Here is a 23,356-nt window from a genome sequence, read left to right as displayed (position 1 = left end):
GGTTAGAATTAAGATTATTTTTATTTTTCCAGTTCATGAGGACTGTTTTCTTGGCTATGCATAGGGCAGTGAAAACCATATGGGCGATATTCTTTTCTGAAGTGACATTATCTAAGCTGCCCAACAAACACACTAAGGGGGAAGTTGGAATGTTACATTTCAGACACTTTGATAAGTCTTCACATATCTCGCGCCAAAACTTCTGAACTGGTGGACAGAACCAAAGAGCGTGGATATAATTGTCCGGTGAATTGGTTTGGCAGTGTGAGCAGTTGTTGGTAGACGTAAAGCCCATCTTGAACATCTGATGACCTGTATAGTGCACTCTATGTAATATTTTGTATTGAATTAATTGAAGACTGGGATTTCTAATTAGATGAAAGGTTTTTAAGCAAATCTGAGACCAGAAGTTTAGGTCTAAGTTAACTGATAAATCCGCTTCCCATTTTGCAATAGGAAGTGATATTGATTCATCTGTTTTAGAAAGCATTCTGTATATTTTGGATAGTAATTTGGGGGTTTTAAGAGTAAGAAATTGAACCACACTTGGTGGTGTTTGTAGTTCAACTTGACCCGATTTAAATTTCTTTTTTACTATGGATTTAATTTGTTGATATTCTAAAAATCTTTTCTTGTTGATCCCATATTGTGTAACTAGTCCGTCAAATGAAATAAATTCTGTTCCTTCTAGTATATGTTCTAAATATTTGATTCCTTTATCACTCCAATCTGAAAAGTTTATCATATTATTGTTTTGTAATATGTCAGGGTTGTTCCAGATAGGTGTACGTTTGCATGGGATTAATGAAGACGCCGTTATTTTTAGAAACTCCCACCATGCTGTCAGAGAAGAGCTGATGTTGATGCTTTTGAAGCATTCATGTCGTTGGATGTTTGAGCTGATAAATGGTAGGTCTGAAATCTCTAGATTATTGCAAAGTGCTTGTTCTACATCTAGCCAAGGTTCATCTAAGAGGGTATGTTTTAGCCATCCTGAGATAAACTGAAGCCTGTTGGCTAAGAAGTAGTGCTGAAAGTTAGGCAGTTCTAGTCCTCCTTTATCCTTGGTCCTTTGTAGTGTTTTTAAGCTTATACGTGGGGGTTTATTTTTCCAAAGGAATTTGGACATACATGAATCTAGAGATCTGAACCAATCTTGTGGCGGTTTAGTTGGGATCATTGAGAATAAATAATTTATTTTTGGTAAGACCATCATTTTTATAGCGGCAACCCTTCCCATGAGTGATATGGGTAGACATTTCCATCGAGCCAGATCGCCTTCTACTGTCTTTAAAAGTAGGATATGGTTTAATTTAGTCAGATCTGCAAGCTTGGGAGAAACATTAATACCTAAATATTTTATATTTCCCGATTGCAGTGGTGTAGAAGAGGAATTATGGAAGGAGCAATTAATCGGAAGGACTGTAGATTTTGACCAGTAATCTGATATTCTTGCAAAAGAGTTTATCAATTCAATCACCCCAGAGATATTGGTTTGTGAGTTTTGGAGAAAGAGTAACACATCATCCGCATAAAGGCTGATTTTATGTTCCACGTTCTTGCATTTTATGCCCTTAATTACTGAATTCTGTCTAATTGCTGCTGCTAGTGGTTCAATAAAAATTGCAAACAGTGAAGGGGAGAGTGGGCATCCCTGCCTGGTGCCCCTCAGGAGACAGAAGCTGGAGGATGTCTGGTCATTTGTTCTGACACAAGCTGTTGGGGAATTATATAATATTTTTAACCAGTTTATGAAAGAGGATCCAAAACCAAATTTGTGTAAAGTTGCAAATAGAAATTTCCAGTTAACTCTGTCAAATGCTTTTTCTGCATCTAAAGAAAATATTGTAGTTTCTAGGTTTTTACTGTATGAGTAGTCCATCAAATTAAGTAATCTACGTGTATTTGTTGATGAGTGCCTTCCTTTTATGAAACCTGGGCCGCGAGAGTTGAGGCTCGGGTGTGAAATGTATGGTTTTCAGGGTTTGTAGCATTATTTTGTTATCGTTTTTATCATTAACTCTGTTTTCCTGGGTCTTTTCACGTGTTTTATGAATAAATCTTCTTTTTTTCGATACCGGTACTAGTTTTATTTTGTTGTATTTATCCGCAACACTTTAAAGGCCGGTCCGTGAAAATATTGTCGGGCATAAACCGGTCCGTGGTGCAAAAACGGTTGAGGACCGCTGCTCTAGGGCAAGATACTAACCCCAAGTTGCTCACTGATGCATCCATCAGAGTATGAATGTGTTTGAATGTTAGATAGAAAGCACTTAAGTATACAAAAAAGTGCCTTTGTGAATGAGGCATGTTGTCTAAAGTGCTTTGAGTGCTCTGGGAGAGTAGAAAAGTGCTGATTAATTGATGATGTTGACTATAAAAATTAATCGACGCATCATATACTTATACCAAAAATGTTGTTTTGTAACTGCAGTACACTACAGGTAATATTACAGTAAACCTTTTACACCTAACTTGTTAATCTGTGGGTTGGACTTTATCAATATTCAATTAAATAGTTTAAATGGCACTGAACACTACTCCACCTGAGAAACTATAATATACAGACATTAGTATAATTAGTTTTTGTCTAACTCTGTTTGTTCTGTTATATTAGTAGTAAGCACAGGCATTTATATGAGACTGTCCTGTATAAGCTCATGCACCTCTAAAAGTGCTGAAGTCGTGACAGAGAGCATCTTCAGCATGTTATCAGCAGCTGGGAACATCACCTCAAAGATAAGAGCACGCCTCACTCCAGGGCATGTCCACTGCAATCGTGAAGTCATGAACTGAATCATCTGTAAGCTTCGGAAAATTGTTTCTTAGGACTGGAAAATAAAATCTTTTTGATTCCATTTAAAGCTTTATTTGAACTTATGGACAGAACCCATTTTAGTTTCCTATTATGTTTTTGTTTGAATACTACTAGCACTTTAATTTGTATTATCTGATATTTTTATTTATTTCATTCTTAGTGTGGCGGTCCTATTGAGATGTTAAAAGTACATTTGATTATTTTTAAATTCATGTGTTTCCTGTTTTAATTTGCTGTGGGATGAGACAACAGGGTAATATTCACAGGTGGGCAGACGTGAGCAGATGATTCTTATTTTAGAATCAATCCTTTTACACTTCCCTTTTGAACAAGCATGTGGCAACAGTCGGAAAGGCAAACTTCCTTTTAACAGGACGAAACCTCCGGGTAGAACCAGGCTCAGGGAGGGGCAGCCATCTGCCACCACTGGTTGGAAACATAGTTGGTAAAAACGAAGTAATGCATCATGGGATGTGCCCAGCAACGTCTTGCGCTAAATAACTAAGAGAGAATTTAGGATCACCCGATCCAGCCCTAACTATATGCTTTAGCAAAAAGTAAAGTTTTAACTCTAATCAGAAAGCAGAGATAGTGTCTGTCTCCTGAATCCAAACTCGGAGATGGTTCCATAGAAGAGGGGCCTGTAGAGTGTGGGGTTAAATGCTTTGGTTTATCCTGCCTCTTGCTCAAACAGGATTAAAAGTGCAACCTTTATGACAACATCTTTTTTTGTAGGATGAATCGAACACTGCTCTGTTTCCTGTGCAGCCAAAAGTGCCGTAAAAGCACCGCATTGATTCTGATAGTACAGGGTGGGCCATTTATATGGGTACACTGTAATAACATGGGAATGGTTGGTGATACTAAAGTCCTGTTTGTGGCACATTAGTATATGTGAGGGGGCAAACTCCTCCAGATGGGCGGTGACCATGGTGGCCATTTAGAAGTCGGCCATCTTGGATACAACTTTTGTTTTTTCAATAGGAAGAGGGCCATGTGACACATCACACTTATTGGTAATGTCACAAGAAAAACAATGGTGTGCTTGGTTTCAACGTAACTTTATTCTTTCATGAGTTATTTACAAGTTTCTGACCACTTATAAAATGTGTTCAATGTGCTGCCCATTGTGTTGGATTGTCAATGCAACCCTCTTCTCCCACTCTTCACACACTGATAGCAACACCGCAGGAGAAATGCCAGCACAGGCATCCAGTATCCGTAGTTTCAGGTGCTGCACATCTCGTATCTTCACACCATAGACAATTGCCTTCAGATGACCCCAAAGATAAAAGTCTAAGGGGGTCAGATCGGGAGACCTTGGGGGCCATTCAACTGGCCCACGACGACCAATCCACTTTCCAGGAAACTGATCATCTAGGAATGCTCGGACCTGGCACCCATAATGTGGTGGTGCACCATCTTGCTGGAAAAACTCAGGGAACGTGCCAGCTTCAGTGCACAAAGAGGGAAACACATCATCATCTAGCAATTTCAAATATCCAGTGGCCTTGAGGTTTCCATTGATGAAGAATGGACCCACTATCGTTGTGCCCCATATACCACACCAAACCATCACTTTTGTTGTTCCAACAGTCTTGGAGGGATCCATCCAATGTGGGTTAGTGTCAGACCAATAGCGGTGGTTTTGTTTGTTAACTTCACCATTCACATAAAAGTTTGTCTCATCACTGAACAGAATCTTCTGTGTGAACTGAGGGTCCTGTTCCAGTTTTTGTTTTGCCCATTCTGCAAATTCTGTGCGCTGATCTGGGTCATCCTCGTTGAGATGCTGCAGCAGCTGGAGTTTGTAAGGATGCCATTTGTGAGTAGCTAATATCCGCCGAAGGGATGGTTGACTAATGCCACTCTCCAGTGACATGCGGCGAGTGCTACGCTGTGGGCTCTTGCTGAATGAAGCTAGGACAGCCACTGATGTTTCTTCATTAGTCACAGTTTTCTTGCGTCCACATTTTGGCAAATCCAACACTGAACCAGTTTCACGAAACTTAGCAAGCAGTTTGCTAACTGTAGCATGGGAGATGGGTGGTCTCGTAGGGTGTCTTGCATTGAAATCTGCTGCAATGACCCGGTTACTGCGTTCACCAGATATCAGCACAATTTCGATCCGCTCCTCACGTGTTAACCTCTTCGACATGTCAATGGCTGTGAACAAAGAGAAACTTGTAAATAACTCATGAAAGAATAAAGTTACGTTGAAACCAAGCACACCATTGTTTTTCTTGTGACATTACCAATAAGTGTGATGTGTCACATGGCCCTCTTCCTATTGAAAAAACAAAAGTTGTATCCAAGATGGCCGACTTCTAAATGGCCACCATGGTCACCGCCCATCTTGAGGAGTTTGCCCCCTCACATATACTAATGTGCCACAAACAGGACTTTAATATCACCAACCATTCCCATGTTATTACGGTGTATCCATATAAATGGCCCACCCTGTACTATACTTGTTAGAACCAACAGTCACTTGTGAGGACACACAACCTGGTCCTCACAAATAAGATTTGAAGGCATTTTTAAAGCTCAAAATGTGGTTTCAGTGTCAGGGTTACAATTAGGTTATGGTTAGGTTTAGGGTAAGGGGTAGCCATTCATATTTAATGGTTAAGGTTGGGTTAAGGGGCAAGGGAAAGCATTATGTCAATGAAGGTCCTCACTAAGATAGCTGAACGGGGTTTCCTGTGTTTGTGTGTGTGTGTAGACTCAGACACTCTGAGAAAAAAACCTGTTGTTTTGTTCCCCAAGAAATAAAAAGTAATACAGTTTTAAAATCACATTAAAATCTCCTTATTTCTAGCATTTTTTTTTCAAGTGTACCAAAGTTGAGATGTATGAGAGTGCTGCCAGATTAAATGGATCATCTATAACAGAACTTGATATGTGAGAAGAGACATTTTTGTTTATTGTAACCTGTGTCAGTGGACTCTTGTCTCTGTCTAAAGAGCCTCTTTGTCTGCACTAACCTTCACAAACAGAACGCACACGCAGCAGCTGGGTGTGTATCTGTGGGCATCCAAGACAGAAGCACAAAGACATCATGGTTCCAGTAGTTGTGTGTGGACAGTGTTACGAAAGAGGAGGCTGTCAGATTCAAGATGATTCATGATTCCTGGAAAGAATCGAGGCCTTCATTTGGCTTTGTTAGCACACACCTTTGTTTTAGATTTCATTAAATGAAATGCACTGCAGCTGCAAGGGGTCCATGTCCAGGTTAAATTCAGGAGTGTTGAAAGAGAAGATGACAAGAAGTTGCCCTAGATGCCAAAGAGCTTGATGAAATTGCCTTGAAAATTTCTGGAGTAATTTCTGAGAATTATTCTGGTGGTCAGAATGCACCCTGATCATCTCACATTTGTAAAGAAATGTGAGGTGATAAGCACGCAATCTACTGTGAACCTTTGTTTTAAACTATGGTACTTTTGTCAGCATCTTTTCATCTCATCTCCTCCTCTGATTGTGAGGCACATATCTTGCAATGGACTGTACAGCAGACGTGGCCTATCAGCCTGTCTCTGATGGTGTCTTTAATCTGTAACGTGCCCACAGAGCAAACTAAACTGCACTGCACAGCCTGCTTTAGAGTAACGGCCACATAAAAAGGGTTTGGCATTGCAATGAAGAGGAGCTGTGCAGGCTGGACATCTTTCTCACTCCCTCACCGATGTAAAAGATTGATATCTTAAAGTAAGCAAACTCTGTAAAGTCTATTGTGAAACATGATCTATGAACTGTGTGATGGGAACTGACAAGGAGAGTGTAATGGTAAAGACCCATGACTCAAGATCACTGACCTGAAACTGGACTAGGTTTAGCCCAGATTTCATTGAAATGGAGTGAAAAAATAATCCTGTAAATTATCTTTCTTGTTCCGATTCAGTGGGTGCTGGCTTTTGAGATTTTCATCCCGCTCGTCCTTTTCTTCATCCTCCTGGGTCTGAGGCAGAAGAAGCCAGCAATTCCTGTCAAGGAAGGTAAGCAGAGTGTTTGAGAACCTAAAGACAGCAGTGGGAAAATTGTATTACCAGTAGACATGGGGGGTGGAAGCAATACATTTGACTGAAGTTGCTAATACCCAGGATTAAATGTCTACTGTATCTATCCTCAGAATCAACAACATTTCAGCACTCGTACTGCATCCTGCTGTTTACAGCAGTGATTGCAGCACAGGTATTCTTAGTGTCTCCATGATTTAGGTTAATCTAGTTTGTCAAAGCTACATAAACATTTCATATTCAAGTTCAGCATGTTTAGAGAATATTTTTATATATATTATCAATTATAATAATCAAAAAATGTTAACCTAAAGATACATAAAAATGACTAGACCAGCATAATAACTGTGTGAACAAAAAGTGCAGGTGTCTACCAGACAAAGCAAATCTTTCAAGCTTCCTGTCGGTTATTTCATTGGTTAATCGAGTAATTGGATAAGAAATGTTTTTGTTTTATTAATGAACATAAAATAAATATTTAAAAGAGAAAAAAACAGCTATTTCAAAATGAACTGCTTATTGGTTTCCAAATTAGAAACTGGTCATAAAGGACTGATTTTACAATTCACTCCGTATATATATATATATATATACATATATATTAGGGATGCAACGATACCAATTTTTTCAAACCGATACTTGGATCTGAGTACTTGCCGATACAGAGTACAAAAACCAATACTTCTACCACACACACAGACAAATGCAATGAATTGGAAGAGAGGTTTTATTTTATTCTCTGCCGATAATAAATAATATCTTAATAAAAAAGACCACAAAAAAATTTCAAGTGAAAAATAAGCACTTCTGTTAAATTATTGCAGAGTCTCCACATTGTAATTTAACAAAATATCACTGAACTATTGGCACTGTCTCGAGCTTTCGGAATAATAAATAAACACTTCTGTTTGGAATAAAATAAATACAAATTAGGTTTGAGAATAAAATAAACTTTTAAATTATTGCAGAGTGTCCATATTGTAAACAAACAAACAAAATAACGAAAGTATTTGGCATTGACGAACGAACTCCCCATCTGCCCGTGGATCATCAGTCCACTGTGCCGTTAAATCAAGGACTGACATCGCGCACACACTGCTTGTCTTTACCTCTTTAGAGAGTTTTGGCACCATTATCTCCCTGATGTGTGGGCAGCTGGGAATTTCATATCGCAGCTCGAGTGTGCTGAGAAGAATCCTATGTTTTCCACGGCCGGCATTGGCTGGTCATCCAGAGCGATAAAATGAGTCAGAGCCTCTGTTGTTTTAACTGCCCGTGGATTTTCTCTTGACATTTTTCATCACTTTTCCAAAACCTGAGTTAAAGTTGGCTGTTCCGGTCCACACTGCTGACATTTTGTTTAGCCTAGCTACAGCAGCCTCCAGTTTCTCTTTTTTTATCTGGAGCTGCCAGTCTGACTCATCTAACCCTGTGCCTGTTTAGCGCGGGATGTCCCCCTAGTGGCCAATCTAAAAAACTACAACAAAAATGACATGCCACCCTCTGATTAATGAAATAAGTTAGTATCGGTTCATGGTATCGGTTAACTTTTACAAGTATGAGTGCACACACATTTTACAGTATCGGCCCCGATACCAGTATCGGTGCATCCCTAATATATATTATACATATTTTTTTATGTGGGCGAAACTTGTTTTTACACGATGATGACTGAACACGGTCGTGCATGAAACACAGCACTGAGGATTTTGTATAATTGAGTTACTCTAATTACTCGATGAATCATTGCAGCCTTAGAATAAAGTATGCCAGTGCGGTGAATGCAGAGGGTTGCCAGTGAAGTGGCCAATACTGACTAGAATAAATGTGTTTCTATTTATGGCTTAAGTTTACCATAAAGGGGGTGGAGTTATGTGCACTGCCTTAATACTCCTCATTTTTGGTCAGTACTATTACCAGGAGGAACTTAAGTAAACTTGATATCATTATTCAGCTCCTGCTTCGTGGTGAGGCAGCAGCTGCTGCTCCTCACTGCCTTCAAAGGTAAAACATGCAACATCAAACTGCTTTTACTAAATAAAAAACGTTGGAAAGGAAGCTGCAGACCAGCCGACAGTAATACCTGCAGCATCATACCAGCAGCTAATTTAGTCTTATATGGACCCTTTATACTGTCCTCCCACTCGATCCACCAAAAGTATGAGATCAACTTTTGCAACATTTCCTGTTTTTGTGTTCGTAGTTCATCTGCTAGTGATGTGTCTGCTCAGCTGTTAGCTGGTTTTTCATGTGTAACTGTTCCCTGTAGCCATCAGAGCACCCAGTTTATTTGATTTCTTTGTCTTTTATTCTTTTATTTTACATTTCTTTCTTTCTTTTTTCTGTCTTCCTTTCTTTCTTCTGCATGATGCATGTTCTCAACATTTTGGATGGACCAGTGTGTAAGTGTCATTGTGCATTTGTTTTATGCTAACAGATTATATAACATACACTCTGTATATTGGAAGGCCGAGCTCTTCCCGGGACCCGGATTGATTCTTTGGCTGTTGGAGATTTCTTTCACTTTGATTTAGATTGCTGTCAGATTTGTTTGAGTGATCATCTTAAACTGTCCCTTCTGTTATCTCTTAAGGTTGATTTTTGATACAAAGTCAAGAAACGAATTCATGGTTTAACTATAAATGGAGCATTTTAAATGCACCACAGAGAAAAAGACTGAACAGGCAGCCAAGTTTGATGCATCTTAAATGTAGTGATGTATAATCATGTCTCATAAAGGAAACAAATGATCAGGTGTACACACACACTGGTGTATATAGTTGTGGTTGCAGTTGGGCACACTACTCACAAAACCAAAGGATGTAGATTGAAAAAGCCAGTTTCATATTCCCTCTGAATCTGTACATTGGACACATTTACAGGCTACTCAAGACATTAGATGGTAAACAGTATTGTTGCCCAGTCAGGAGTCATCTTACTTTTTATCTCATGAGCTCCTGAATTATCTGGGTTGTAATTCAGTGCGTGCACTCAGGTAAAAAAGCTCCTCTGGCTCCTGTGAGTGTGCTCCGCTCAGGTCACCTCAGAACCAGCACTGTGATGCACACTGCTGGTTGGCGGACACAGAGAAGCACATCTGTATTGTTATCCAATGGAATTACGAGAAGTAATCTAATCCACGACAGTGCTAACAAATATTTCTGTAATTACTGTTGAATCTTTTCACCATGTTCAGTGTTTCTGACCAGGCTATGAAAACTTAATGAGCTGCTGTTTAGTGCATGCTAATTCTGTTTCCTACACCATGCTGTGCACCTAACACTCCCTCAGTAAATCTACCAGCCTGTGACCTGATCAGAGAGGACAGATGTCAGTGAGCTGAAGAATGAACTGAACTACTCTGTAGGGCACATTTTACTTATATTTTCACACTTCCATTATAGAAATGCACGATGGCATTATTCACTGTGGACTCGTCACTGAATAAATGATTCTATATATACTTGGTGACCTGTGACATGTAAAGACAATCTTTGCTGTTGCCTGGATCTCGTATTGACCCTGTGATCTCCACACAACCTGTGGACTGGCAGTTAAATGCAGTCATGAGTTTAAGGGGGACTCCATAGTTTCTCCACCTTTTGTTTCATTGATTTTTCATTTGAAAAGTGAACATCTGTAAAAGTCAGCTTTTTGTGTAGTTAAAATGTTCCCACTGCGTCAAAGGGACATCTTTTATGTCATTTTGGACATACGATTTTAGTCCACTGACGAGGTTGTTTTGTAGCTCCAGGTGACGTCGTTTTTTATACATCTATTACACTTCTAGTGTTGATGTCAGTAGGACCTCTGTGGACGGGCTTTTTATAGTCCAAATCTGGTGGCTGTGGACATTGTTTCAATGTCAAACTTAGACTTAAATTAGATGGAGTTTTTATAAAGCTTCCACCTGTATAGGCTCTGTAGTCCCATGTTTCCACAGGTAGAGGGCACTGTCCTGAAACAGTAAGCAAATGTACTGTTTATGAGAAACCTGCAGTCAGCTGAGCCTGAAGAAGTCACCTGGATGATGATGAAACATTTCTCCCTCTGAAGACGTCCAGATGAACAGAATCAACCTTTTCGGATGGATTTCAATGTTTTTAATATTTCACATTTTTTAAATAAATGGTCGTTTTAACCTAATTACAAACAAATAAGTTGAATAATTAAAATAAATAAACCAGTTAAGGAAAAACTGGAAAACTTAAAATAACAAACAAAACAAAAACCCCACATGTTGTGAATAATTTGAGTAACACAGAATAAATCGTGTTTGTTTATCTATCTTACGTCCGATGTTTAGTGGGTCAGGTTAATAAAACTATTCTGGAAAAACTATTTTTAGCCAAAACAATCATAATATGATGATGATAGTTTTTACTATAATCAGTCCGGTAGTTTATTTTAATGCTGCAGAGTGTATTTGGGCACACACAAGGAAAAGGATAAAGGGGTGGAGCAAGACATTGAACGATGCTTGTTCTTGGTCAGACTCAGTTTGTTACAAATGAAACCATATTTCACTGTGGGTTTGTCTTCAACCCACCATGATATTCTGTGAAGTGACTTAGTTTACATTTTTCTTTTTGACTTTTTGTGGCTATAAAGCATAGTGTTTCAGGGGATTTCCCTAAACGTAAACTTTTAAATACAATACAAATGAAACATTCAGCTTTAGACCTGCAGTGACACCAGGGTAAAACAACGAAGGCTAGAAGCTGGCAATAGACACCTTTCTTTATGAGGGCAGCAGGTGTAAGAGTATGCAATCCAGAGACTACCACAGCCGAAGGCAACCGTTAAAGAGAGAAGTTCAATTCAATATAATTCACTGTTATTTATATAGCACCAAATTGCAACAACAGTCACCTCAAGGTGCTTTATATTTCCAGGTAAAGACCTTCCGATAATAGAGAGAAACCCCAACAACCAGAAGAATCCCCACCCCTATGAGCTAGCACATTTTGGGGAAGGAAAAAAGAGGAAAAACTCCCTTTTAACAGGAAGAAACCTCAGACAGAACCAGGCTCAGGGAGGGGCGGCTGACCGCGACCGGTTCGGGGTGAGAACAGGATAAAAGACATGCAGAGTGGTTATAAACATGTGGTAAGAAAGAGAAAGTGTAAGAATGGCATAGCTGGACAATACAGATATGAGAGTGAGCAGGAGGACAGTGGGAAGTGTTTCTGTGGGTAGGATGAATCCACACCCACAGGCAAGCTTCAGGAGCAGAGTAACCATGGAAACCTGGAGCAATTAGCAGGAACCAAATTTTCTTTTATCACCGGCTGTGAGATGGTCCAGCTAGCATTTATGGACAGAAGTGGGAAAATATCACAGACCATGACAACATGATGAAAGGCTTCATATTCAGCATTGACATGTGGGAGCCTCTTTGGCCATTAACTGCTGTGCTGCCTGACAGCTTTCCTCCTTTCTGACTCTAACACAATCTCTCCTTCTCCTTTTTCATACTCATTGTCCTGTTTGGTGTCTGATTTCCTTTACCAACCCTTCATATTTACTTCCTCTGTTTCCCTCGTCCCTCTCACTCTGTCTGTGGCTGTGTCTTTTTCTCCTTCTGTGGCACCTGTCCCATTTCCCCCCCTCATGTCCAGCCTTTTACAGCGCTGCGCCACTCACCTCGGCTGGCATCATTCCCATCATGCAGTCGCTCTGCCCAGATGGACAGAGAGATGAATTTGGTTTCCTGCAATATAAGAACTCCACGTGAGTAGGGCTCTTCCGCAGTCTCTTGTTCATTTGTGTTTTGGCTGACTTGTGAGAAATACGTTCACTGCTTCTCGAGCGCACTCTAAGGTCAGTTCTTCTACATATGATGGTTCCAGTGCAAAGGCCTCTGACCCCCCCAAGCCCCTCACGTTTCCCAGCACTGAAACTAGGCCTTGCTGCAGCTGAAGAGGCTTGAATTGAACGCTCACTTTTGTGATCAATGTTGCTAGAATGTTACAACATTATAAATTTTTATTTATGTTAATAGTTATTTTAGATTTGAAAGATCATAAACGTAGCATATTTTCTGCTGAGGCAACATGTACAACACTGTTTTTATGTGCAGGCACTAAAAAGTCAACATATTACAGAACCCGTCATTAGCTCCAGCCTGTAGAGAGACTGTGTTCTTCTTCTTTTGAGGTGTGAGAATGTTTCATGTCTGAATCTGTTTCAGTGTGACCCAGCTGCTGGAGCGGATAAGTGAAGTGGTTGAACAGAATCAGCTCTTCACATCTGATAGACCTGGTTTAGGTCAAGAGCTGGAGACCCTGCAGCAGCACCTGGAGAGCCTCAGCTCCACCCCATTACCACATGACCACAACTTTAACAACAGCCAAGGTGTGACTTTTACACTTTAGACTTTAGAGCTGTTGTTGTCATTGTGCGGATTCTTGTACAGCGAAATTGGATAGCTGGACCGCAAAGGTGCAAAGTAAAGAAAACAATATACAACAAGGAATATATGTATACATATATGTGAGTAAACTATATAGAAACATTGAAACAGACACATTGTGGGGCTGTACACAAGCAGTTATATGATATAAATAAATAAGGGTGGAGGGGCTATGGTCATTTAGGGTGGGGATGGTAATTCCACTGAGACCAAAAATATAAATAAAAGGAAAGACTGAGATATTGATCATGGGATGGCAGCAACATAGTTGATCAATAGCAGCGTCACAGTGACTTCCAGCTGTACTAAATCCAGTTTGACTGTTGCTTTGTGGAAGTCTGTGCTTCACCATTTTGGAACAGTTCTTGTGTTTTGAATTTCCTTTTGAGAAAGAGGACAAAGTGTTAGCGAGTCGGTGCAAGATCCTGCATTGGGACAAGCCGCAGTGTGTTTTCTTCTTCCAGTGGTGACCCTCAAAATGAAGATGAACTCAGTTTAGCTCCACAGTGAAATTTCAAACCAACATACGCACAGTTGGGAATCTAATCTTATGTAGCAGGAGAGCCATGAGCAGAATGATGGCGCTCGAGAAGAAGAAACTCGTTTCCTCTGAGTGCAGTAGTAGAACGTCTCGATCATACATCATACATATATACATGTTACTTTCAAAACTCTTGTTTTACTGAATGACATGAAAGCGTTGACATGATTTCATGTGTTTTGGGTGCAGGCTTCACTCTGGCCAGCGTGTTGAAGAATGAATCCGTTTTCCAACAGTTCCTGATCAAGAACCTTTCCTTGTCTGACTCCATAGCCAACCTTCTGCTCAACACTCCAGTGAGCCTCGCAGAGGTGATTTACCATTACTAACAGAAAGTCTTCACTCTGTTTGGTTTATTCAATTCATCTCAGCTCAGGAAAATTGCTGTTATTTTATAATATGTCACGCGACTCTTTTGGGTTTGTTTTTTCCGAGGTGCTATGGTCATTTTTCCCATCCCATTACAAAATCAATTTAAAAAGCAGCCAACGTGCAAAGGACAAAACCTTCATAATGCCCAGAAGGCAGTTACAAAATAATTACAGTAGGTAAAAGTCTGGGAAGGTAAACATGAATCTTCAAGACTTTTTGAAGTTTAAAGAAATGAAAAGGATAAATCCAAATATAAAGTTGTAAACTAAATGATAGGTGATGCTCAAAATTCATCAAAAAGTTTTTGTGATGCTTTTGAATAATCATACAATATAATCCTGAATTAAGTGAAGGGTTGGATGGCATTGGTGCAGTAAACGCATGAACAGCTGTTGCTTAATGTTTGTTGTAATCATTGTGTTCTGCTTTGATGAGAAACTGCAGTTTCTGTATCCACCAGATAACTCATCCATATCACCTGAAACACCTTCTCAGTTATTTCAACTACTATTCAGACAGTATGTTGTGCTGGTGTGTTCATGAGTACATTGTTGCATTGTTAGCTTTAGTACTTTAAAGAACTCTGTTAGTGTCCTGAGAGGGAGTCAGAGGATGGACAGCTTCCTTCAGTCAGGCATTAGCATGTGGCTACAGAGGGGAACTGGATTCCAGTAATACACTGGTCTCTAACTCTTAAGAAGGATCTGCACTGCAGGGAATCCAGTTAGCTCACACAATACTCCTGCAAATGTGTGTGCAATTAATAAGCTAGTTTAGAGCAAATGTCTTTAAGCCAACCCAGCTTCAAGTGCTGGATTGAAGCTGGAAAGAGCAAAGAAATATCCCGAGATCAAACGTCCATTACAAAGTTGTTCAGTAAAGATGGATCGCTGGTCGTGTCCACGATCTGTGCAAATTACACCTGTGAAGACTTGGCTGTGAAGCCCCTCCTCTCAGTCCCTCCCAAACATGCCAGAGGAGTTCCACGGAGCATAAAAAGAAACTGTTTTGCACAAAAGTAAAAATAAATAAATGTATAAATGTATTTTAAAAACAACATTTTTGTATTATTAACGTTTGCTTTTTAAGTTGTATCTTATCCTTCTATACCAGTTTGTTTTCCAATGCCAAAATCAAGTCACACAATTCTGGCCATCAGTTTGTTTCCTGACGTTCAAGCACACAAAGGCTCTGCAGCACGAGAGTGATTGGAAACACACCAACAACTCCACGGCTGAGTGGTTAAAAAACAAAAGGTTTTTGAGTGGCTTAGTCAAAGTCCGTACTTAAATTTGGCTTGACGTTTAACGGGCCTTTCATACTCAAAAACCCTCCGGTGTGGCTGAATAGAAAGCACTAGAACAGTGATCCAGAAACTCCGCAGTGACTCGCTGACAGTTTTGTGTGTGATCTGTAGGTTTACAGCCTTATCGTCGGTACACATTTCGGAGATGGCGGAGGAGCCCACAGCTGGATTCAACAGGCCAAGGGCACCACACAAAAACCTAGAGACAGAGTCCTTCAGTTAGAAGTAAGTGCTTCAAGACTTCAAGGCTCATGTGGGCAACGACAGTGAGACCTGGAGGGGTGTAACTGGGAGGAATGGTCTGCCTTATCTGCACCCAAGCGGTGTTGTATTATCTGACTTCTGTGCAAACAGTTTGTCCATAACGAACACCATCTTCCATCATTACGGTGTCCATACGTGCACATGGCCCCAGGACATCCTAGGCTGCAGCTCAATGATCAATTTTGTAATCGCATCATCAGGTCTGAGGCCGTATGTTCTGGAGCAGTCATTCTCAAACTGTGGTACGCATACCACTGGTGGTACGTGAGCTCCCTCTAGTGGTATGAGGGACGTTTCCCCCAAAAAATTAAGATGAAATAAAATACCATGTTCTGATTTTCGAAAAATTTAGTCGTACAGCTCTGCTATCACTTCCAACATGAATTAAGACTAAACAGCAGTGGCTGTTTAGTCAGTAGGGTTACTGAGGTTGGGCTAGCTGGGCTAGCTGCTTCACTGAGTGAATGGGTTAAATGCAGAGAATAATTTCCCTACAGGGGATTAATAAAGTATACAAAAAAATGTGTTACATGGTGGTTAGCTACAGAGCTGCTGCCCCAGCATGTAACAGCATAGAGGATGGCAAAGATGGTCACAAAGATGATGTTTTAAACACTTCAGCTGCCTCAGAAAATAGACACGACTCCGGCCCGTCCTGTAAAGTGCAGTGGTGTTCTAAACCCCGTCCAGTTTATTATCTATGTGCACTCCAATGTATTTATAGTCCTCCACAATCTCCACATCAACTCCCTGGATTGTAACAGGGTTCAAGGTTTCCTGGTCTTCCTAAAGTCCACAGTCAATTCTTTAGTCTTTCTACTCGCACCACGTGACAAAGGAGTCAACCACAGCCCAGGACTCCATCTTATCAACCTCAGTGATGCATCCAGCCATCCCAGAGTCATCAGAAAACTTCTAAAGATGGCAGGTCTCTGTGCAGTCTCCAGAAGTTCTCTGAAGGATGCTTGACAGACCTGGCGCAACTGAACGTATAGTGACGGTGCTCTGGAAACACCAAGCAGAGGCCTCGGTCCACAAGATCTTCAACTTGCACCTCCGGAACAGCAACAACAGCGTTCTGAGAGAGACAGGGGACACTGAGTCCGAATGGACCATATTCAGCACCTCCATTGCTGAGGCTGCTGCACTGAGCTGCAGCTGCAAGGTATCTGGTGCCTGTCATTATGGTAACTCCCGAGCTAGATGGTAGACACTGGAGGTGAAAGGAGCCACCAGGCTGAAGAAAGAGTCCTATCGGGCTTGGTTAACCTGTGGGGCTGGAGGCAGCCAGGAGGTACCGGCAGGCCAAGTGGAACGTGGCTCTGGCAGTGGCTGAAGAAAAAGCTCGGGGGTGGGAGGAGTTTGACGAGACTTTCAGACTGCCTCAAGGCAATTTTGGCAAATTGTCAGGTATCTCAGGAGGGGGAAGCAGTGCTTTATCAACACTGTGTTTGGTGCTTTTAACATATTGTCACACTGTGGAAGGAAAACTTTGAGGACCTCCCTAATCCCTCTGGCACGTCCTTCATAGAGGAAGCAGACTGCGGCAGTTAAACAACAACTTGGAGGCAGAGCCCCTGGGGTCGATGAGGTGTATCCTGAGTTCCTGAAGGCTCTGGGTGTTGAAGGGCTGTGCGGGTTGACACGCCTCTACAATATTACTTGGTAATCCAGAGGCAGTACCTCTAGATTGGCAAACCAGGGTGGTGGTTCCTATCATTAAACAGGGAGACTGGAGGGTGTTCTCCCACTATAGCACCTCAGCCTCCCAGGGTTCTTGAAAGGATAATCCATCAGTTTGTCAAACTTCAGATACAGGAGGAACAATGCGGTTTTCGTCCGGTCGTGGAACACCGGACCAGCTCTTTACCCTCGCGGGGATATTTGAGGGTGCATGGGGGTCTATCCAACCAGACGACGTATTTTGTGGACTTGGAGAAGGTATCAGACTGTACAAACGAAAAAGTAGTCAGTCTGACCTGTGTCCTGGAGAAAACTCCGACCTAGATGAATTCCCTAGCATGAGTAGTGGTCACATGTAAGCAAAAAAGTGTATTTGAATTGGCTCGGGACAAACCAATTGCTACCATCTCATATCACTTCTCCAGCTTATGATTCTTCTGTTCCCCCAAATTTATCAGCTGTATTAGCATCTACCCCAGTCCCCCACCAACCAAGGCGGACACACAGACACCCTAAAACAGCAGCTGCAGCTCTCCAGGCCCCAGGAAGCCGCCACAGACAGTCCCAGAGACCACCTTCATCCACCGGCAAGGCGACAGGGAGACAGAACCTTAGCCGACCACGTGTACTAATGGAATTGCTCAGTGGTCCAGATAAACATCATCCAGTTGGTATTTTGAGGAGGCAGATATTCTCTGCAAACTTATGTGATCTAGGAGGAGATTTTTGTACTTCTTCAGAATAGTTTTCTATTCTGAGAGAGAGACCGGTGCATGATCACTGATAGTTCCAGGATAAATCTGAGTGCCTATAATAGCCTCATCATGGAGCTGCTAACTAAAAAGTAGTAAAGTAAAAGTGTGAGTGGTGTACTGGATGACCCTGAGAGAGGTCAAGGTCAAATTTATTTGTATAGCACATTTCCAGACAAACAATGCTGCACAAAGTGCTTAATAATATAAAATGCCATTAAAAGAGACAATGTAAAACAATAATAACAATATCATACAATGATAGGACAATAAAATAATTAAAACAATAACTAAGAATATTAAAATAAGACCAGAATGCTTGGGTCATAGTGTGTTAAAAGCCAGGGCATACAAATGTGTCTTTACTAGTGATTTAAATTTGGTCAAGTGTTTGTGCAGATCTAATATTTATGGGGAGACTATTCCAAAGTCTGGGACCTGCCACAGAGAAGGCTCCATCACCACGAGATTGAGACTAGTCCGTGGCATGGAAAGCATTAATCTTGAGCTAGACATGATGGTTTTTCCTGGAGCATAAACAGAGAGGAGCTCAGACACGTAAAAACAAACAAGTGAAAGTTTAAATTGGATCCTGTAGGAGACAGGAAGCCAGTGTAGAGAAGCTAAAACTGGAGTTATATGCTCTCTCTGTTTGGTACCAGTTAGCAGGCGAGCAGCTGGATCTGAAGACAATGGATGGAGGCCTGGTCTAGACCAAAATACAATGAATTGCAATAGTCCAACCTGCAAGTAAGGAAAATGTGAATAACACATTGAAAGACGTTAGCCGGGAGGTCTGGCTTTACCTTGGCCAGCTGTCTTAACTGAAAGAAGCAGGACTGAACTGCTGCAGTCACCTGCTTATTCAATTTAAAAGAACCATCAATATAGACACCGAGGTTTTTTACATGTGTTTTACAGTAGGAGGAAAAGGGGCCCAGAGAGCTATCAAAAATGACAACTTCAGTTTTATTTTCATTTAGCTTTAGAAATTTAATGAAATGAAATGCTGTACCGTGAGAAGATGGAGCCCAATGGCAACAAATAGAGGGCGAACAGGGCAGGGCCCAAAATAGAGCCTTGAGGTACACCGTATTTAAGAGGGGCTATTTTGGATTTATGGGGGCCCATATTGACATAAAAAGACCTTCCTGACAAGTGGAACCGAAACCACTTTAGGGCAGATCCCTTTAAATCTCTTAAAGCATGATGGGACACAGCCTGTAGCAAGGGACGTATTAATTAATCTCAGGATAAAAGGCCCGACAGTATTAAAAGTGCTTTTAAGCAAGCTTGGGGGGAGACAGTCAGAGGGGCAGTGTGATGATCTTAGGTTACTAACTACCGCAGTCAAGTCATTAAGGGAGACGGGATCAAAGACAGCTGAGCACACAGGAGAAAGACTCGGATCTGAGGCAGCAGACGACGAGACAACAGCCCTGATGGATAGAACCTTGTTGTTAAAAAATGCTAAAAAATCATCACAAATACTTGGTGAAGAAATGACTCCAGCATTATCACGTGAACTAAGAAAATGATTAAGGACATTAGAAAGTACCTGAGGCCTGTGACTGTTTACTGACACCAAGTTTGAGACAAACTGTGTCTTTGCAGTTTTTACAGCTTCTTGGTGAGCAGAAAGACGAGAAAATCTATAGAGAAACGTGCAATCTGTCCTTTTTCCATCTTTCGGCACGTCTATAGTCACGTCTAAGGGAGCGCGTATGTTCATTCAACCACGGCTCTGATAATTGCTTAGTGCACACAGTCCTAAACGGAGCAATCGAGTCCAAAATATCAGTGCAGGTAGAATGAAGAATGTCCGAAAGGTCCTCAACACTTTTACAGGTGGAGTTCATTATTCCAGAGTCCCTAAAGGCAGCAGAAAAAGCGGCGCTGTTAGAGCATTAAGCGCTCGCTTTTTGTGCGCTGGGGCGCACGGCTTATCTACCGAGCAGCGCAGCGTTAGAGTGAACAACACAGGAAGACGATCAGAGATGCACAACTCAGATATTTCCGTGATGCACACATCCAGCCCGCGGGAAAGCACCAAGTCCAGTGTGTGACCTTTTTCTTGCCTCTGAGAGGGATGTGAACGCCACATCGCAAAGACCAAAATCACATGTGTGTTGTTTGAGTGTAGACTGTCAGTTCCTCTGACTCTTGCTGTCAGAGTGAAGGTGAAAGTGAAGAGAAGAAGGTATGAAAAAAGGAGGGGTCATCAACATTTGGCCCACATATACTAACAATAAACAGATCCATATTTTCAATACATATATAAATATTAATACTTGCCTTCTGTGTGTGTGTGTGTGTGTGTGTGTGTGTGTGTGTGTGTGTGTCACACAGAGCCTGAAAGTCCTTATGAAGACTTTACTGACTAACGTATCAGGACCTTTGGTCATGTAAAGTGTTTCTGTTGATCACAGGACAGCCTCTTAACTGCATCCACACTTGAGGACCTCACCTGTGGGGACAGGTCCTCTGAGCTGAGCAAGATTCTGCTGGTACCTGAGAAGCAGCGACCCGTGATCCAGGCGTATCGCAATTCTGTGTGTAGCGAAGGGGCGGAGCAAAAGTCAGCACGCTTCAGGCAGCTGAGCCTGGAGCTGAGAAAGCAGATCAACACGCAGAGTGTCACCGAAAAGGTAACATGGAGGACATTGTCCATCAGGCCATTTTTAAACATTGGTATAGTTACAGTTATCATTGAGAAATAATATTGTTAACTATATGCATGTTTTTCATTTCCAAGACCTACTCTACTTACTGTTTTGAGACCTCCAGCCCTGGAGTTTAGGGATAGGAATTGATAGGAATTTAGCGCTTCCGAATCCATTATCGATATCACTTATCGATTTGATTCCTTATTGATTCTCATTGGCTCCGTTTTCAGAGTACAATGATTGCTAAGCAGTAATAAAGAAATTACATTGATGCAAATTAATTGCATGAGAGTCTTTCTGCTTTAGAAACATGAACAGGTAGAACGGGAGTTTGCAGCCTAACTGCTCATCAGCTTGTTACCTGTTGAAGTTCAGGGTCTGGCTGCTGGGGTCGGCATTCACTTAGCTTTCACTCTGGGCTCTTGGCTAGCTTAGCATTAGCATGCTGTCTGTGCAGAAGCTTGCAAAGAACCAAAGTTGTGTTAGCAACATAATGCGGTTGTTTATGTCCTGGATGCAGTTTTCCACTTTACCATCATGCTGTCGTCCTTTGGTGCAATAAAACTATATTTCTATATGCACTCTGTAGACTGCGCCTCTGTTTTCCTCGTCTGACACACGAACTGATATTAGCTGATTGTAGAAGGAGTGCACGAACTGATAAGGGGAATCATTGATAAGGCAGACTAACAATTCCAAGGAACTGGACTTCTAGGGACCGGTTTCCTACAAGAATTTGCTCTCGACTCCCATCCCTACCTGTGGTAGTCTAATAGTTGGTGCCCGAGCACTGAAATTGCAAGAGCCCTATTGTATCCTATTGTATCTGATCCATTTATTGCGAAACCCCTATTCTGTCTGCTTCATTCAGTTTTAGGTCTTCAGCACAAAGTGCAGAGGCGTTATTGTGTCTGCTCCGTGGATTATTATTATTTTATGGAATGAATCAACATTCTAAAGTCATGACCGTGTGTGCACATGCTTCAGTAACAGAGAAAATGTTCATATTTTACAGGTTTCACGTACTGAGACTACAGGATGCTTTTTTTGAACTTTTTGAACTATATTTGCTCAGTTTCACATACATCATCCATCTGGACCAAACCTGTCATATGGGTCCATCCCTGAACCCAGTACTATGTTAGCTTTTAACAATAGTCACAGCACCACATAGTGGTGACAGAAACTGGTTTCTCAATTGTCAAGTCTGTCAAAAACTGGGCATGCTTGAGTCCAAACTGTCAGACGTCTAATATTGGTCACTATTGTGGCGCCACCTAGTGGCAACAGAAAATATGCAGTAGATTATAATCATCATCCCATCCATCCATCCATCCATCTGTCCATTTTCTTCCGCTTATCCGAGGCAGGGTCGCGGGGGCAGCAGCCCAAGCAGAGAAGCCCAGACCTCCCTCTCCCCAGCCACCTCCTCCAGCTTATCTGGGGGAACACCAAGGCGTTCCCAGGCCAGCCGAGAGATATAATCTCTCCAGCGTGTCCTGGGTCTGCCCCGGGGCCTCCTCCCGGTGGAACACCTCGCTCAGGAGGCGCCCAGGGGGCGTCCTTGTCAGATGCCCGAACCACCTCAGCTGGCTCCTTTCGATGCAGAGGAGCTGCTCTACTCTGAGCCCCTCCCGGATGGCCGAACTGGATGCGTGCCTCATCTGATTCCCACTGCTTCACACTCGGCTGCAAACCATTCCACTGCGAGCTGGAGGCCATCACTCAATGAAGCCAACAGAACCACATCATCCGTGAAAAGCAGAGATGAGATTCTGAGACCAATCAAGTGAAGCCTTCCACCACTTGGCTGCACCTAGAAATTCTGTCCACAAAAATTATGAACAGAATCGGTGACAAAGGGCAGCCCTGGCGGAGCCCATCACCCACTAGGAACGAGTCCGACTTATTGTCCGACTTATGTTGGACCAAGCTCTCGCAACGGTTGTATAAGGATCGAATGGCCCGTAGCAATGGGCCAGACTCCCCATATTCTCAGAGCACCTCCAACAGGACAGTCTGAGGGACACGGTCGAATGCCTTCTCCAAGTCCATGAAACACATGTAGACTGGTTGGGCAAACTCCCATGCACCCTCAAGTATCCTTGAGAGGGTAAAGAGCTGGTCCAGTGTTCCACGACCAGGACGAAAACCGCATTGTTCCTCCTGTATCCGAGGTTCGACTAACGGACAGACTCTCCTTTCCAGCACCCTGGCATAGACTTTCCCAGGGAGGCTGAGGAGTGTGATCCCCCTGTAGTGGGAACACACCGTTCGATCCCCTTCTTTGAAGATGGAAACCACAACCACCACCAGGTCTGCCGATCCAGAGCTACCACCCCTGATCTCCATGGAACATTGTAGAGGCGTGTCGACCAAGACAGCCCTACTATAACTAACAGTACTTTGTAATTTGATCTGTATCTTCTAGGTTATACACTACAGGTAAAAAGTTTGGACACACCTACTCATTTAATGCTTTTTCTTTATTTTTACTACCCTTCCTACATTGTAGATGCAAAC

At 41.9% G+C, this 23,356-nt stretch overlaps 1 protein-coding gene across 1 annotated transcript in view; it reads left to right on the top strand.

The window, feature by feature from the left end:
* abca2 (ATP-binding cassette, sub-family A (ABC1), member 2) overlaps nucleotides 1-23,356 on the top strand; it is a 114,770-nt gene that overhangs the window by 9,332 nt on the left and 82,082 nt on the right. The window contains exons 2-7 of the mRNA XM_080894837.1: nucleotides 6,720-6,813; nucleotides 12,456-12,567; nucleotides 13,028-13,191; nucleotides 13,980-14,101; nucleotides 15,580-15,693; nucleotides 20,597-20,815. Of these exons, the coding sequence (XP_080750963.1) occupies nucleotides 6,720-6,813; nucleotides 12,456-12,567; nucleotides 13,028-13,191; nucleotides 13,980-14,101; nucleotides 15,580-15,693; nucleotides 20,597-20,815 (825 nt within the window). The remainder of the gene's footprint in view (nucleotides 1-6,719; nucleotides 6,814-12,455; nucleotides 12,568-13,027; nucleotides 13,192-13,979; nucleotides 14,102-15,579; nucleotides 15,694-20,596; nucleotides 20,816-23,356) is intronic.

This window comes from Rhamphochromis sp. 'chilingali' (assembly GCF_963969265.1).
Source record: "Rhamphochromis sp. 'chilingali' genome assembly, chromosome: 10".
Lineage (NCBI taxonomy): Eukaryota > Metazoa > Chordata > Actinopteri > Cichliformes > Cichlidae > Rhamphochromis > Rhamphochromis sp. 'chilingali'.
The sequence above is the reverse complement of the archived record's forward strand: the minus strand, read 5'-3'. Positions and strand labels throughout refer to the sequence as shown.